The sequence below is a fragment of the Falco cherrug genome, chromosome 13, assembly GCF_023634085.1.
Source record: "Falco cherrug isolate bFalChe1 chromosome 13, bFalChe1.pri, whole genome shotgun sequence".
Lineage (NCBI taxonomy): Eukaryota > Metazoa > Chordata > Aves > Falconiformes > Falconidae > Falco > Falco cherrug.
In genome coordinates this window covers 13,933,029-13,951,608 of record NC_073709.1, presented here as the reverse complement: position 1 = coordinate 13,951,608, position 18,580 = coordinate 13,933,029, and the positions used below count along the sequence as shown (strand labels likewise).

The 18,580-nt window shown below is 36.4% G+C and overlaps 1 protein-coding gene across 11 annotated transcripts in view; it reads right to left on the bottom strand.

Annotated features, from left to right (window-relative positions):
- LTBP1 (latent transforming growth factor beta binding protein 1) overlaps nt 1–18,580 on the bottom strand; it is a 216,759-nt gene that overhangs the window by 73,170 nt on the left and 125,009 nt on the right. For all 11 annotated transcript variants that reach the window (XM_055726094.1, XM_055726086.1, XM_055726088.1 and 8 more), the window contains 2 exons: nt 14,004–14,075; nt 1,253–1,375 (listed from right to left, as the gene is read on the bottom strand). In XM_055726094.1, coding sequence (XP_055582069.1) covers nt 1,253–1,375; nt 14,004–14,075 — 195 coding nt within the window. The remainder of the gene's footprint in view (nt 1–1,252; nt 1,376–14,003; nt 14,076–18,580) is intronic.

Here is an 18,580-nt window from a genome sequence, read left to right as displayed (position 1 = left end):
ATACAGTTGTGTCAAGCTACATAGCCACTCCAACATTCAACTATAAACAGGCTACATAAATAAGACTGCAAAAGGATTAAGTATCATACATGACACTTTTTTTTATAGAAGAGATGATTATATATTATTATGTATTTACATTTTGTTATGCTTAGTTTTAATGTTGAAGAGCCAAAGGCCATAAGCCATGACTAGTGTGAGGTAACAGGAAGCTAAGATCCCTCCAGCTTTCTAATTTGTGCATCCACATTAACATAGAGTTAACAGTTTTTGAGTAATATGTTCACTTAACTCAAAAAATACAAAGTCTATCTACTTTTCAACATAACCTGTCAAAGCAAAAATTAAAACCAATCCCTTTTTTGTGGTGTTAAACTGAAAAGTGGTTAAGACATTCTTCACAATGCTGAGAAACTTTCTCAGTAATTCAGTGTCATTAACTAGTAGCGTAAGATAATTATACTGAAGAAATGGAGGAATTCACCTACATCTCTGGACTATATTTTGTAAATCTAAAGGTAGCTCAAGATAAGGAGCTTTGGAAATGAGGTATTTTTCACTTGTAAATATTCTGGGCCTTCTGCCCACCCCACCCCACCCCCCCCAAAAAAAAAAAAAAAAAAAAAAGTAAGAAATTTAGTTGTCCTTCATGCATTCTTTTCTTCTTGCAGAGGTAGTTGATCTCAAACCAAGTAAAAGCTGATTAACAGAGGAAAATATTTGCATTCATGCTGTTCACAACTTTTTCTTTCTCCTAATTCTTTCTTAATTTTTAATCCTTCTTAATCAGAAGGAAAATGTGCCAAAGATCATCCTGGGCTGAATGTTTAGTAATGGAAACTACCCTGGTCAAAGGTGCAGAGGTGGAAGTAGGGAGGGCAAGACACAAAGATGATTTTGGCTGAGGAAGTGGCAGAAAAGGGAAAATAAAATGTGGGAAGGAGAACTCCAGGGTGGTGAGAAAGCCTGAGTGTATGAGCAGGCTGAATGTGGCTTTAAAGGTTTTGTGACAAGAAAACCAGGAAAAGATGGCAAGGATCCTGGACAGCCACTGGTAGAGAGTCTTCCAGGACAAAGACAGAAAAGACGCATGAGCACTGAGGCTGACTAAAAAAAAAGTGAATAAGCTAAGGAGGCAGGGACAGCAAAAATCATGGGGACAGCTTAGAATGTTTGGGGCCAGTCAAATAAATCCTCATCTAAAGTGCAACTAAGTATCTATTTTGGTACTTTGATTAGCGCTATCACTTACGTATGCATCTTGAGAGGGTAGGATCTGGCACAAATCCCATCTTGCAGGTACATCTGTAGCTGCCCATGGTATTCAAGCACTCGCCATTAGGGCATACTCCCTGTAACTGACACTCATTGATATCTGTGGGAAAATTGAAAATAATCAGATACTGAAACATGTATTAATATTCTTCTTTCTTCAGAAGTTACTGTTTTTTAAAAGATGTGCAGAAGAACTGTTACAAGTTAACACTCTGGTCAACACTTTTTCCTATACTGACAAGATTTGATTTATAACCTTTTAAAACACTGCTGAGAATGTAACAGAAAAACAATTACATTTATACATCATTCTCCAGTACTCTGAATTAAAAAAAAAATACACTTTGACTAGCTTATCAACCTCTCTTTCCCTGACTAGATGATTGCTTGCATAGTCAAACACAACTCACAAGAATATTTGTGGCGACAAGTCTTAAGTAATGTAGTATATTTTATACAGGATGGAACACTGCTTGACACATTTAATACAGTTTTTATTTGTATTTGTATTCAGCAGTGCCTGAAGGTTCATTGTGCTGGAAGAAGCACAATGTAAAAATACCACCTCTAGCTTAAAGAGCTTACCATCTTAATAGCAAGAAAATGCTTCAGGAAGCACAGAATACATGTGATGTGGGTGAAACTGATCGCATCCGTAGGAACACAACTTGGTAATAATTAACAACTGCTTTGATAAAGTTTGCTGTTACTAGGCTACCTGCATCACTGTCCCTTTCAGATTCTCACTGAATTACTCTCCCATGCCCCAAGCATCGGGCATCAGGCCTTTATCACACCAGGGGTTTTATCTATAATTCACTTACTCTTAGAATAGGACCTGTCTGACAATCATCTGGATACCATCTGTAACCAAGTCAGCCAAGCTAGGATTTTCTTTCAGGAGCCAGTAACAATGTATCTTGCATTGATAATCAAAACCTTAAAATAATAAAACCCGAAAATACACACACACACACACCCCCAACCTGTAATTGTCTCTGTCATAAATTGTCATGTCTCCTCTGGCAGAAAAATACACATTGAAACAGGCCTACTTTAAAATGTTTATGTGCAGTAATTCCCTCCCTATCCCTGAGCTAGGAAAAAATGCCTACCTCGCTGGGTAAACAAGCTTCAAATGCAAGTCAGATATTCCAGCTAGCTGCTTGGAAATCAGGTATTAGTGATCACTTTGCCTAAAATATATAATATTTATTACCTTTCCTCTTTTTAGAAAACCTTCATCATTTTATTTAACCTCATTGTATGTTGCTGCCTGATTCAACACAATCAATGAGGGTAAGAAGTTGAATGTGTAAAATGTAACAGATGTGCTGGAGTTTGCTTTTAGAAACCTACAGAAAGCATCTTTTACGTTCCTACCTTCTTCATTTTTCTCCAGAAGTTTGGCTACCTGTCCCACTACACAGGAGATACAACTTAAGCTCACAGTACAGCAGACTCCAGCAGTTGCCATGTCAGCTGCAATTTTTTCCAAATAGTCAGTGTTGAGCTTATTGCTCAGCTCTTCCAATGCTACACCTAATCTAGTATCTTGACACCACCTGGATCAACTTCACCTCTATGCACTTAGCCACACGTGACAGTGATAATTTATATCCTAGAACTTTGGTTGAAATGTGATGGAAAACATATGAATTACAAAGGATCAGCTCTGTCTCAAAGGAATTTTCAAGTGAAATTCCCAGACTGCATGACTTTCTGACCTCAGAGGGAGTGGACTATTTAAAAAAAGATAATGGTCTAAGAAAAGAGCACAAAAGCCTACTGAAATATTCTCCTACAGCAGTCTACCTTTTGACCCATCCAGCAGTCTTTGGGCAGGAAGACATCCCATATAAGCACAGGAGTATCTTACTGAAGGATTGCACTAATACGGAATATTTAGTAAGCTAGACTTGTCCTGATGCACTCAAAAATTTTTAGACTGTTTCTTCAGCTGTGTAGTCTGACTAGGTTGTTTCTTTTGCCCTGAAATCTCAAAAATATGACTGAAGGCATCTACAAAGTGCCAACTGATCTCAAAAGGAACATCATCATTTCAATACCATTTTTTGTGACTATTATGAGGAATTAGCTTAAATCTTATCAGATAACAAACTAAATATGTTATTGAAACATCCCTAGATAGAAACATATTGATGTTGTTGTGAAGTGGTTGGGAGGAAAGGACAGATTGCTAACTCTCCTTTTTCAAACATCAGGCATGACAAGACACGTAACAGAAGAGAAGACTGAAATATAAGAAGCTAATACAAAGCAAATACTGGAACATTCAAGAACCCACTATTGAATTTTTCTGCCTGTTGGCAATTTGGGTTGTCAGATCAGTCCTCAAATGCTAAATCATGGAACAATTCTACTTGCTTTGATGAAGCACTGACTCTGTTATTGGAAACAAGTTAAAGGAAGAGACAGCACACTTTACTCTGAATACAGGAAAAATCTTGCTGTCTGGGTTCATTTAAAAATGAAAACCCTCAACATAAGTACACAAATACACAAATTACATATACATGTGCAAAAAGCATACGTAGGTTTTGGAGGAAGAGGAAAACGTAGAAGAAATTAGGAGATGGAAGAAAGATAATATCACAACATAAAAGTCAAGATACATAGTTTTAACAAGGACTGTGCTCTTTTATTCTAATCTGACTTCTGCTTTTTATTATTTAATATTAGTCACTCATTGGTGTTGACATTGGTATATCGGAAAATAATTGCTTGCTTTCTGCATTTTAATAGCCAGACATTTTAAAGAACTTCATTCCCTTACAAATTCTAAGTATACATTTTCATTTATAGGAAAATTAACCTATACTACGGGGAAAAAAAAAAGGAAGATATCTCCCAGGGGACGGACATACCGCTTTTTCTTGTAACTTTTTCTGGAATACAGGGAGAATTAGCAGAAATGCTTCTTCTAGCGAAGACAGCATTTAAAATTTAAATTAGTGAAAAAGACAACTTATTTTAAGTAATATTAATTTGACTTGGATTTTGTAGTTCTTACTTTCAAGAAAAAAACCCAAGTCTCTTGTTTGTTAACCATTAAAATACATTAATATGTCATTATGAAAAATCTGGCACTTTCCGTTCCTATCTAGGAGAATAACTACCATTCTGAATGCTTTTAAGCAAAGCAAGTATTCTATAGCTTAAGATAAATGCATTCATATTTTCAATGTTTAAAGTGATTAATGATCCATTTTTCATTTACTGGATGATGATTTTACTCACTGTTTGCATCAAGCTTCATTTTATGGAATGTTAAAAATCTATATATGGATAAATTTCATTATTTGAATACTGAAGGTATATAGGCATGTAGAAAACAAAAACTAAAAACCTGCAAAGACAGAGATAGATAAGAAGAAAGAAAGAAATATTTATAGAACCTGCTAACTTGAATTTGAATATTTTTATTCACAACAGTAGTAGTATCTGTACTACTCAAATGAACCATATCTATTAAGTTTGTAGAACTATAGCTGTATGTTGTAGAAGATAATTTTGGTATGTGTTGTTATAGCTCTCAAGCAGTTTTTCAACTTTTAATATCAGCTACTGAGCTGAAACATACATATATGTATATTTATAGTGAAATGATGAAAAAATTTCTGTCCTGCAGAAGGGGGTACAAAATCTGGCTTTGCACTTAAAAAGAATTCTAGTTACAGGTTACAGACTTCGACTACCTGAGTGATCTCGAGTACCTAGTAAGAAAACTGTGCTATTTGGATTGTGTAATGAAAAATTTTTGAACATAGCTTATATTTACAAATTTATACAGATAAACTGTAATTGTCAATTTTAAAGTAAACTCAATTTAGATATCATCTAAATAGAAATTATGCACATTTTTATAGATCTGAACTTTATTTCATGTCACCACTGAGAAAACCTGGCATAGGAATGTATCAGACACATTTGGTCATACTGGGAGAATCCCATTTTAGAGTCTGACCTACTAATTATTTTCTGAAGTGGTTAATTTGCAGGTAGATGGGATTTTCCTGTAATTCATCCATGAACAGTCATCTTTCCAAATGACTCAACTATTCTGCAGGAAACTCTCTCAGATGCTGTCATTACTGCCTCTGTATTTAATCTTTTCCCAGATGAACTGCTCCTGTACATCTATTATTTAAAAAATATAACACCCCGCTTGCATGTGCTCTGTTACTACTATTTAATGTGACCACTGCTACATTCAAATACTAGCTTATATGTATGTAAATACCAGTGAATGTACCTTCTAGAGTTCCTGATATAGATAAACCTTGCTAAAATTGTCCAATTTTTCAACATAACTTTATTATGCATGTTCTGCTGTCTCAGCATAACTTAATTACAGTGTATTTTTAATAACTCTTTTCCAAGTCATGTCTTCTCAGTGAGCTCATAGAATTACTGAGCTGAAGCTCTGTGCTGAATTACACAAGCCTATCTAGGGACTCAACAGAATCAAGCCACAAGCTGATTAAAAAAAACCTTCAAATTTTCAAAAGAAACATACATACATACAAGAATAGTGCTTATTTAACAACTTTGGGTTTAAAAAAAAAAAAAAGAAAAAGCCTTCCAGATTTACTATCTACTTCACTCTATTTCAGACTGTGGTAAAAGGCCACCTACCCAAAATGTTTCCTACCACCTGCCAGCCTGCCCAGCTGTGCAAATTGCTCTGGAATCAACTTGTTCAGGCAGCTGGAAAAGAAATCTGATTCAAGATTAACAGAGGTGGTTTTTTTTCTTTTTAGCCCTCTATTTCTTGTATATGGACATAAAAAATACTTCCATTTTAAATTAGTATAGCAATGAGAATTAGTTTGCCCCATTGTAAAAAACAGAAAGCTACTTTAAGTTTGTCTGAATAATTTGTTGTGCAGAAGTACAAGCTGATGTCATGCTTGTAGAGTGATTTGATCAAACACTTTCATCTGCACAGAGAAAATATTTTAAGGGGCTATGTAGCAGTACTATAAAACCATACATACATAAATAAAGCTTTCCAAAGACCAACTAAATATTAACTTTCAGTTTTCAAGGAAAATGGACTAATAAAGTTCCGTTAGTAAAAAGCCTCTGCCTTAGTGATACAGAAAAAAAACCCCAAAGGTTAAGTAAGGAGCTTTTCCACACAGCACCTCACATGGCTCCACAGGAGACTCTAACAGTAGGTGCTGTTATTCATCATTTATGAAGAACTGGCAAATAAAGCATTGATTTTGTAACAGCTGGTGCTTGATAACGTGAATGACTTGGCCCTTCTCAATGGTAATGAACTGGTATAATCCTACTGACATGAAAGAAGCATTGTCATTCTGTACTGACAGCCTGACCCCTTGCTGCTATTCTTTAGTATTATATGTCAAACACATGGAACTGGTCCTTGACACGCTGTGCTCCTAGATTTGGTAGTAGGTCTCCATGAAATTTTGACAAAAAGTGAAAGCTTTACTCTAACTTTAGATCAGTTGAGATGGCAGTGGAAGCCACATGCCATCCCAGAGGCCCTGCTGGTGACTCCACTCTCACAAGTTCATCCAAATGCACAGAAGCTTTGCCATAACTAGGGTCATGACAGTGGTGCTGCAGTACTGTACAGATGAGACCGATGTGTCTCAGCTCCTCCTATATCCTCTTCTAAGCACACAGCTTGATATATGGTGAGGTCAGCCACCACGCTCTCCTCCAGAGCCACCACAGTGCTCCCAGCCTCAAACAACCCAGACATCATCGCCAAACCGCTGCTAATCTATCCCACAATCTTCCCCACTAAGAACTTAAAACAGGCTCTCTTAACAACAACAGTTAAGTGTCTGATACCTTCCCACAGATTTTTATAGGTCTACTGGGTGTCAGGTCAACCTGCTCTCAGAAAATGCAATGTGTTAATGACTCACTGCCACTGAATTTCCTGGGGAAAAAACCAAGCTAAAACAACAGTTTCTTAACTCAGTGCTTGTCTGCCTATGTGAAGAGTGTGACTACAAAGTAATCTTCGTGACTTGCAAAAAACACAACAGCCACAACCCTCAAAAACCAGACTGAGGCAAAGGAGGAAGATGAGAACACGTAAGATGGTATTTATTTAAACAAGAAAGCACATGCTAAACTTGAACTTGTTATAAATCATGATAATTATATACAGTTTTACTAAGTCCAAAACCAACTTAACCTTCAAAGAACTCTACATATATTAATTAGTAGATAGAAGATGGAAATGAATGGATAACTCTGAATAAACATGAAGATTTACTTATGGCTTTTTCTCCTTGCTTTCTAAGAACATTCATGAAGAAATTTTATTTGGATTTTTGTCCAAGGTAAAGCAATCTTCAAGGATTTACATTAGAAATACCCCTAAACACAACTGTGGTTTTAAAGTGCTTTACCAGAGTCTTGTTCCACAAATAGTTTGAAGAATCAGATGAAGAACTGAACCCAGTATTTACTCATGATCACACACACATTTGCAACTGCATAGGCTGAATATCACAATACTAAGTTAAATTTCATTAAATCTAAGTGCAGGCAACAGTTAATACAACAACCTGCTTTCTTTTAGTAACTGTGATTTAGGGAAGGACTGAATAGTCCAGAAGAAAAAAAAACAAGAAAACTTTCGAAAAGCAACTTAACTTTTGTTACTTTTCTCTAAACAGTTTTTCCTTACTTAAAGATCCAAAACCCCAGTGGCTTTTCAATGTCTCAAACTATATTAGGAGGGTCAGGCTCTTTTACTCAAGTATTGATTTACCTGTTCAGTTCTCTTACATGCATTGCACACTGGGGAATTGTGATGACCAAAAAAAGAAATGTATGAATTAAAACTTTAAAAGGAGAAGTTAGATATGAGATCAAAGTCTGTTCTAAGGTACTCAATTGTAAGTGACAAAGCCTCCTCGTAAAATTTAAAATTCCCATAAACAAAGCAGGTTTGTATTGTGGCTATACTGGCTAATGTATAGGTATTTGTGTACAGAAGGGTACAACGTAGTAGAATCTCTTTTTCTCTCCACTGTATGACAATGCATAGAAGAACTCTGTGCTGTAGGGGAGAACATGCTGCAGAAGGTATTATCTTCCAATGTTCTGCTTGCATTCTCCAATGGCTTTTAAAGTAGAGTATAACAGTCTTTGGGGCTGCATTAGCTGCTGTTCAACACTACTTTTGTTTTCTGTTGGAAACCTACATGTTCTCCTACCTTTCCTTGAGCAACGACAGGCCTAATTCAATCACATCCAGGAAGTGAATCACTTCAACTTTATTCCAGATTAATGACACCATAACGTAGCCTGAGTGTCCTTTCTCCAAGGATAATAAACCATGCCAAGTGTAAACATCCAATCCTAGGAAAAATTCCTCTGCCTACTGACAAGATCTATACCTGTTTCTTACTGCTGAAAGAGTATGCTTTGCTTGGTTACTGTAAAACATGCTGAGTGATTTTCTGGGTGCATCATAAAGCTACTGTAACGTCCTTTAATTTGCTCATTTACTGAAATACTTTGTTAGATTCCTCAGTAAGGAAATATGAAAATGCTTCACAATCTACTGGTCTTCTACACATTAACAGGTCAACCAACTTGAAGAGCTTGATGCCTGCTACAGCCAAGTGGAATGGTGCAGAAGGACTAGCTGATCAGCAGACAGCTGTTCTGCTATAGACCAGCCTACAAAAGCTGACAGTTGGAATATCAGCTTTGTAGTGTTTCCCTTTGGCAGCCTCCAGCTGGGAGAATATTTAGGAAGACGTTCACTGTGTTTTGGCTGCGTTAACCATTATAACAGCTCTTCAGACCACCCAGGCCCAGCTGGCCTAATGCAGAATCGCAGGAAACACTAAGGTGGTGTAAAGCTGTCTTCTCTGCCTTCAGCCTTTTGAGCCATAGCTCATTTGGACCCATGGAGCAAGTCCACTCTCTACCCTTTTCAGATAGCGAGTGAGGCCCATATTTGGTCACAGACATAGTGAAATTTGAGACATTCCTATAAAATGAAATGAATTCTTTCATCTCCATGCTTAAAACATTGAATTTATGGTCATCAGCATCATGACAGCTTGAAGCATTTAACCACATTTAACTTAGAAACAAAATTCTAGAACTGAACGTACATGTTTATTAATGTGTTCTGGTCAAAGCTGCAATCCGGAGACAGTATGTTATTTAAATATATCTGTTAATTTTAAGAAAATATTTTTGCTGAAGAAAAACAGTCTATGAGTTCAAAAAAGTCAGGGGTCACTATAAGAATTTTGAACAATGCAGATGTAAACAAAAATAGTCTTTAATTTGTTTTCTGAAAGAAATCATTGCTACCATTCATGTAAAGAATGCAGTCAAATTTCTTTTCAGAAGCACCGATAACCTTGAAACAATAGTGTCAACCATCAGAATTGGACCAGGGTTTGGATTTTCCACTATATTACATTGAACTAACTGAAAGACATTTAAAATTTTCATAAACAAGACTGAAGAACACTACAAAGTGATTTAGCATTAATTAATAATCCCTTTTTTAAAACAACAGATCCCATTTGTATACAATGAATTTTCTATTTTACACATTTGGTAGGTGACTTTTGATTATGTGAATAAATCTGTCTGAAAAGAGAATGAAAAATTCAGATTTTTCAAAGATACATAAACAGAAGAAAACAATGTATAAGTCCACAATTCCACAATTTTTAAGACAACACATGACAGATGATGAGGCATAAAAACTAAATATGCAACAGCCTCCAGCTAGGACAGTCATGATATTCAGAAGGTTCTTAATTGGAAACTGGACCAAGAAAGGGAACTTGTAGAAGCAGAAAGCCTAGTCAGACCCCCACAGCCCTGGCCGCTGCACTGAAATATTCAGAATAAACTGGTGGGTAGGAAGTACTGCAGCCATTCTCATCCCCTCTGTCCCAAGTGCCTCGTGTTGGAGGACAAAAGCAATGGCAACAGCAGCAGCCCAAAGCTGATTCCAGGCCTAAGCACCATGGAAAGTTAAATTTCTGAAGGGGGACTTCTGCACTTAGCTCTGAAATCAAATTTCTATGCTTTTCAAACACTGACTGACTTTGTTTAAATGACTAAGTAATAAAAATGAATAGAAAATATTTATCTCTTTTTGAGGCAAAGTTAGTAACTTCCCTTCCAATAAGAACTGCACGTACTTAATACACTTCGCTACATTTATGTAAAGCAACCTTTCTAGATCAATTATATACTAATCAGAATTTGCCAAAGCAACTTCTTAATTAGAAATGACCTAGTGGTCAGTCATTAAATGTTATTTAGTAATATCTGCTTTGACAGATGTTTTCATGCAGGAAGTGCTTTAATATGCACAATATCTCATGTCGCAAATTAAGATTGGAATATATAATTTATGTCTCATTTATGAAAATTTGACTCATTCTGGTAGGTATATGCTAGGCTTCACTAGGAATGCCATCTGACTGTATGTTCTCCAAATTGGCTTAATATGCAGGCACCATTTTTTATTCTCTTTATGAAAATCAGTTACAACTGCACCTACCAACACCACTGAAAATACTGTTCCAACTGTTTCTGCTATATCTATATTGTTAACAGCTATTAATATCCTCAGTTCTAAGAAAAATATCCAGATGTTACTGCCTCCATTATAGTTGATTGTTTCAACAATAATCTGATTAGTGAGAACAAGGGGTGAAACAAACAAAAAGGTTTGGTTGCTAACGAAACTACTGCAATATGTTTTTTTTTAAATTACAGAAAAAAACAGTTGCTCATTCTAAGAAATGACCCACTGATTTTTGTGAGCTTACAGAGTAGCAGCAGGAGAAATCAATCCAACTTGTTTTGTACTTCTGTGTGGAATTTACTGGAACACGAGTTTGCAGAGCCACACTTTTCAAACACATAATCAATGTCCAAATAGCAACCCAGCCCAGTTTCTGGAGATATATTCATTTCTCAGCATGATCATCATAAAAGAACTTCTTTGAAAGAAGGTTGTTAACTTAGTAGCTAAGTAACATTAAACAGCATTTCTTATGAAGCAAAGCTCTTTTATTACTTAAAAGTAATGAAGCTAAAAGTAATAAAAAGTATATACAACTTGCAGAGAAAACAATGTTATTACTATATTTTAGGGACAAATGTAGGAGTGCAGAATATACTTTCAAAACTTACCTTAAATCATAGTGAAGCCAAGGGAAAAGAGCTTGAAGTCCCCAGAGCACATGATTACAGAATATGATCCATCGACATAAAAGTACTAGTTTCTGCAAGCTCATATATATTTAATTTTTAAGCATACAGGGACTTTTGAAGAACTTCCATGCCTAACTTTTTACTTTGCATTGAAAACCAACAAGTGTTCAGGTATCTTTCCAGTTCTTCAAGATAAGATTTTTAAAGTGCTCTATTGGCAATATGTTAGTTTCCTGAAAAATGAATCCAAGCTTTTCACCAGCTGTTTTTTTCATTCTATTTCAGTTTTCCAAGAAAACTATTAGTAGAAGAAGGAATCAGTAAGTATAATTCTAAACAGGGAACCAGGAATTAGCATCGCATGCAGATTCTGACAAAGAAGTTGTAACTCTGATAAGCTGTATTTTGGCTTTAACGACAGCCTAGGGCATCCATGTGTGTAGATGTAATAAATCACCTCACTGAAAAGATAATTACTGAGGGGGGAAAAAGCTTTCTTGATAGCAATTACACTAAACTGTTCAAATTAGCATACCCACAGATGGTTCTTTGTTGCCCTACATAACACATTAGAGAGAAGAATGTTTCATTACATTAGTTCACTCACTTGAAAGGAAAAAAAATCAGGATCTGGTTATTAATCACACTAATACTACATAGGCTTCCTAAACTAAAGAGATTTTTGACTGCAAAAACAATGTAGAGCAAAAGGTTAATTAGGCTTTTAGGCCTGAGTTTTCAATGGCACTGAAAGTTGGTGGGTATCTAGGTGAAAACAGCAGTCTCCTTTAGCTGCAGGCAGGGATTCAGAAATATATCCCCATTACTATTTGGTCTGGCAACGCTGGCCCTTTCTGAGCACGGACACAGCATGCACACCCTTTCAGCAAAGAATAATCTAATTAAAATGTATACTTGCATATGGACAGGCTGTGCCACTGTTTTCCAATTTAATTGTAAGGTTTATTACAAGAATACAAATACTCCCCTGCCAGCAGCTGAACAATTTTCTCTTCATGGCTGTTGATGTTGCTTTGCTCCATATTAGCCCTGCCCTCTTCTCTTCTAGAAAAGCATGTCTGCTTCAGATAAACACAAACAGGATACTTTTGCCTGACCCATTGAGAAAAACATGCTAGTGACAATTTCAGGACTGAAATCCACCCTGCCAACAGCCTTCACATACAAAGCTAGCTTTCCTGATAACTTTTCCAAGGTCAAAATCCTGACCCTCTGAAAGAAAACGGTATTCTTGTCACATCAATAGGACTAAACTTCATCCTGGCTTTGTTTCATGGGTATTCCTTCTCCCAGTTTCCTCCTTATTTGCACCTCCTTTTTGGAGTGTGTTGGTGAGTAAATTACAGAGGAGCCATCCCAGCCTTGATAAGGCAATAAGGGGAACCTGCAGTGGTCACCACTCTGTGTTGTCTCCAGAAAGTTATGAGCTTGTCCCCATGCACAATTCATCAACAGTCTACTTCCTGGCAGGATAATCCGACTCCTATTGTCTGATTAAACTCCAGGTTACAAATTTCCATGTATCAACCACAAGTTATATATAGAGTCTACGGCTCTCTTCTGGGATAATGATGGCAATAGTAAAACAAACTATTTCAAGCCTGATATTTCTTGCAGTATTAGTTATGGAATACAAAAATGTGTCAGGGGAAAAAAAAACTATCAAAACCTAGTACAACAAACTGACTAGCCTGCCAGGTACGGATCTCTGCGGATCCCACAACCCTTCATGTTTGGGTAACTTCTGTGCTTACAGCCAGGACCTGCCAGGTACGGATCTCTGCGGATCCCACAACCCTTCATGTTTGGGTAACTTCTGTGCTTACAGCCAGGAGATACAGGGCGTAATCCTGGAGTAACAGAACTTATGCAGCATCTAACTCCATATCTCCTCACCTGCACTATACACATTCTTGAAGTACATGGGTCACCACATTACGGCAGCCAGGTATGCACAGTTTTTAATTTCCAATTGCCAGTAACATTACGTGGCTTTTCTCAGTACTGTTGTGTCTAACCTTTTCAGTCCAAAATAATTGTTCTCCAATTACTCCATACTTTCATGATTATAGATGGGAATCCATAAATCTATTAACCACCGCCCCCCCCCCCGCCCAGTTTATTCTATATTGCTAATTTCATCTGACTTAAATGAGCAAGTCTGCAAGTTCAATGCTTAGCAAAAGAACTGCCAGAACAGTGTATTTCTACTGACAACCAAAGTAAATGAATCCTTATGAAGTCATCTTTATACATCAAAGAAAATGAGAGTACACATAAAAGATTTAAAAGCTTTTTTGCCCCAGAGCAAAAAAACATTCTATGGAGATGCCAGTATTTGGAAAGCATTAAAAGTAGCCTCAACATTTTTTTCCCAAATACATATCAATTGGATTAATTCATCCAAGTCATACATATCAAATAATCTGTTACAAAAAACTGGTACTCAAAATAAAGACAATCAGTTGTGGACACTGTCATACCTTGACAAAACGTAGCATTGATCCTCTTGTAGCCTTGCGGGCATTCCATCATAGGACTGTATCCATGGTATGCTGAAGAAAAAAAAATTATGTCAGTTAAATACTGCTGATTTATATGCTTATTAAGAGAGTCTGACACCTGATTATCTGTTTAAAAAAATCATTGTAAGATTATATGATGCATGGAAGGTCAAGAAATCAAAACTAAAGGTTGTACAGGTAACCTTACTTTCACCTCTTTCCACGTGTATACCACTGGACTTTTCAGTTATTCAAACTTACATTTTTTTCCAAAAAAAGAAATCTTTGCAATCAGGATGTTATCCTTCATCTTAGTTGTCCTCAAATATTCAAATAATTACTTTTCCAAACCAGCTACAAATATCATGTTGGGAAAAGATAAAGCTCAAGATTCATGATGGAAACTCAATGGTTTTAAAACTGAAAGCAGCTTTAGAAAGTAAAAGTATCTTCAATGTTAAGCAAAATTGTTGGATACCATTTCTCCTGCCACAATAAATTAAAAAATGTTTGAAATACAGAGGAAATAGATGCAAATAAACTTAAAAAAAAACCAAAAGAAGACAAAGGCACATTTGTAATTTACCTAACAAAGCTGCTGAATTTTAGAAGACTGTCGCTGGCTGATCAGTGTAAACTGTCAGGAGCATAACACCACTGCAAAACACAGACTAAATACAATTTTGCCAAAATAGAAAGTGTTCATTTAACTAGTTTTATATTTTTATTTATTGTTTCTTTCCTACACTTAATGTTGCTTTTGAGACTACAGAAAACTGTTTATTGATTCTTAAACTGTTATATCTTCATAAATGAGAGCAGTAACTTCTTTGTATGGTTATGCATTAAAAGCTAACCTCTTGGCAAATCCCAGTACTTTATTAAATGTATAGGACTAAACTTTTGGCACTATGATCACACAAGTGCCTTTACTAAGAGTCTAGAGAGTTTTTTATAATTTGAATGCTACAACAGAGTTATCTAACATTTGGCCAGATCTTTTGTTTTCCTTTAAAAGTGTTCTAAATGTTCAGCAGGCCACAAAACAATAAAAAACCCCAACCAAACAACCCCCCCCAACAAATCAAAACACATTACTTTCCATCTTTACTGTATATAAACTGTCAAAAAAGAACAACTAAGTGAGATAATGTTTTTACTTGGCTTCACTTCACATACAATGCCTGAATTGCACATTTAACCCTGCAGCTTATTTTAAAACTGGTAACTGGTTGACTATAAGGGTGGGGAAAAAAAGAAAAAGAATTATTTTCATTAGCTCTAAAGCTTTTCCTATTCTTTGGAAAAATTTAAGTGATGATCTTGAGTAGCAGTTTATGGAGTGAGATACTTTTATTTCAAATTGCTGTGAATTACTTAAAATATTTGTTTAATTAGAACAATGAGATTCTCCTTAGCAATTGCTTAAAAACACAAAAATAGTACAGGTGAAAATATAGCAACAATGTTCTTACAGTTTTCAACACATACTTCTCCACCTTTACATTGACTACAATCACTCTTAACACAAATTAAGATTTGAAAATTTCATCTCTCACCATAAAGTGGCTGCTACACACTTATTTTCAAGGCAGCTCCAATATTTTCACAATGTTAATCTTAAAACCAGTTGAAATTTAAGGTGACATTTTCAAAAGTGCAATGCATTAATGTATTCCTTCCTGGTCCCCAAAAATATCAATGAAACTCCTAATGCTTATGTTGCTAGAGGCAGATTCATAATTGCGCTGATTATGTCCTAACTTATCTGTGTTTGCCATTACAGACCTGATTCAATTCACACTAAAACCAAGAAAGTCTCAACTTTTTGTGGGCAGGAGTAGTACCCTGCAGTACAGCCTGGCAGAGGAGAACAGAGCTCTTCCAGTTGTAGATGGAGACTAGCCCATGAGCTGTGCCAGGCCTTTTCCAGTGCAGCAACACATTTTCCCTTCCAGGGTGACTCAGCTGCTCTAGCAAGTGCAGTGGTGGAGTGACATCAGAGATTTTAACCTCTCCCTCCCTCCTCATCTTCCTACTCCCACACCGAGCCGGAAAGAGTGGCTTACTAGCAGCTGTTTTCTTCCTTCGACAAAGAGCAGCAATCCAAGCAGGTCACAGTAGAGTAAGAAGCTTGTTCACTGATGGCTAGTGATCCATGTGGGAGCTGGATGAAGTCCTACATTACTTACCCTTTACTCATTTAGACAACCTGTTTGTAATTATTAACTGTTAGCAAGAAGCCTGAACAGTCATAACATTCCCCATGTAACACAGAAATGCGCTTTGTCTTAAAAGTCATCTTCTGCAGAAGCCTTCAAAAGTGGAGATCTGTTCCAAAATTCCTTTTGTTTTTCAGTAATACTGAACAACCTGTAAACTTACAGACATGGGAGCTGTCTCAGGCCAAGACACTTGAAACTGCAACAAGGCAGAAGCCTGCCTGAGCAGTAGCTATCACCCAAAGCATACAAGTACCTCTTTACAAAGGGACAAAGTCCTACTTAAGTCTGTGGGAACAAGATGTATGCAAACTTACGTACATCATTAAGTGGTTGACTAAAGGGCAAAGAAAAGTGCCTGCTAATGAGACTGAAGTATATGTTTAAGAAGTTTGCTGAAGTGGGTTTCACAGAAGATCATGTTAAATGCAACCTGATAACCTATTTTTACAGAAAGAGGTCAACCTTAAACAAAGTTTATGAAGCGTAAAACCATAAAAGCAAAAGGAAGTCTGTTTGCTTCCAGAAAGTCTACAATAAGCAGTGTAATACCAATTCAGTGAAGTATCAGAACAGGTCAAAATTACATGGGACTAATGTGGGACTAACTCTGCCTGCTGAGAAACTACCAAGGACATCACTTAACTGATAACTTACTAACAATTTGCCTGACTCCCAAGTTTTTTCTACCCAATACCATATAATACAAATATAGATATACTATATTAATATATAAAAATATAAAATATATAAATACATACATTCATAAACATATGTCTAATACATACTCTTTTTACCACCAGAAAATTCTCATTATTGTAAAAAAAAACCCACCAACCAACAACATGATGAAATACAAATCCTTACACAGCCACTCTACTCTTTCATTAGATCTTATCATAAATTTACATTTATCTTTGGAAATTGTTTGGTCTATGGAAGCATAACACTTGGATACTGACATGAGGCTTAATATGACACCTGTGCCCAAAGGACACTTAGGCCCAGATGCAAAACAGACCTGAAAGTTCAAGTGGTGTGCCTAAGTTCAAAATGAACATCTATAAAACTCTAAGATCACTTAAACTCCTGCAACACTCCAAATCACCTTAAGTTCTTAGAAATCTGAATGTTCACCATTTACACCCAAGCAGAATTGCTGCAATTCATGGCATGATTGAACAGCATCATGCTTAACTCATCCCTAAATCAAATCTAGATTAAGAAAATATATATACTTCTACCAAAGCTTCCTAACAGATTCAGTGAATATTCTTGAAGCATACACCTAACCAAATCATACTCTTGATACAATGTAGTGGTAGATGACACTATATTTTAATCTGGAGAAAGCAGACAGTTTTCAGAAACAGAACAATCATCTCCCCCCTTCTTAAAATGCTAACGTACAGTGAAAGCTTCCACCTAAAAGGATGAGAAATGTATCCCATTATGTCTAGGAGACCCAAACCCTTACTTTGCAGGAATGCTTTAATCATAAGGACAGGATTATTCCAAGTGGCAACATTCTCTGTCTCTTCTTGAAATCATACAGTTACATTCAAAAAAACAGTTCCAGATTGAACCAGAATGCAGGAGTGAGCATGACTCATACCATAAATAATTAAGTACACTGGGAAAAAGACTAGGTGCCCAGACCTGTTCCAAGAATTGTTTCTATGTTTTATGGGTTAGGTCATCTCCTCATAGGTATAAAATGTAGATTAGAAATTCTTCTGGCAGATAAAGGAACTCTGAATTGTCCCATCTTGAGCAAGTGTGCTAGCCATTAATCTTTATAATAAAAGGACAGTGCTCATCTAATTAGCATTTTTTTAAAAAATATTCTTACTCAGTGCTTTGAAAAAAAGGTGGCAGACTTCACTTCAGGAGAGATTTCAGGGTAAGTTTGGGCACTTCTCTGTATGTACCTAGGAAGTATCTGGGGACCAGGATTTCAGATATGGTTTGTCCCAGTGTTTTCCTGTTTGCATGCCCTTAACATCATGCTGAGCATGTTGGCATTAAGCAGCTGCCTGATCAACGCACTGTCCATTGTAGATTCCAGGCCGAGGTGACCAGTGTTTTATCTAAGATGTGAAGAGCTAGCAAATGGGCTTCCCTTTGAACCAGGCACCAAAAATCTGTATGAGTAGTTCCAACCAGTTTTTGGTTCAAACATGTTTCAGGCTTTTGTGATCCCTCTCATGGTGCACCTACATCCACTAAGCAACATTTCACATGCCTGCATGCTTCTCATGAACAAGACTTTCAGTTGTAGTCTTTCAAATTGTTACTTTGTTGGAGAAAGCTATAAAATCAGGACACATTTCA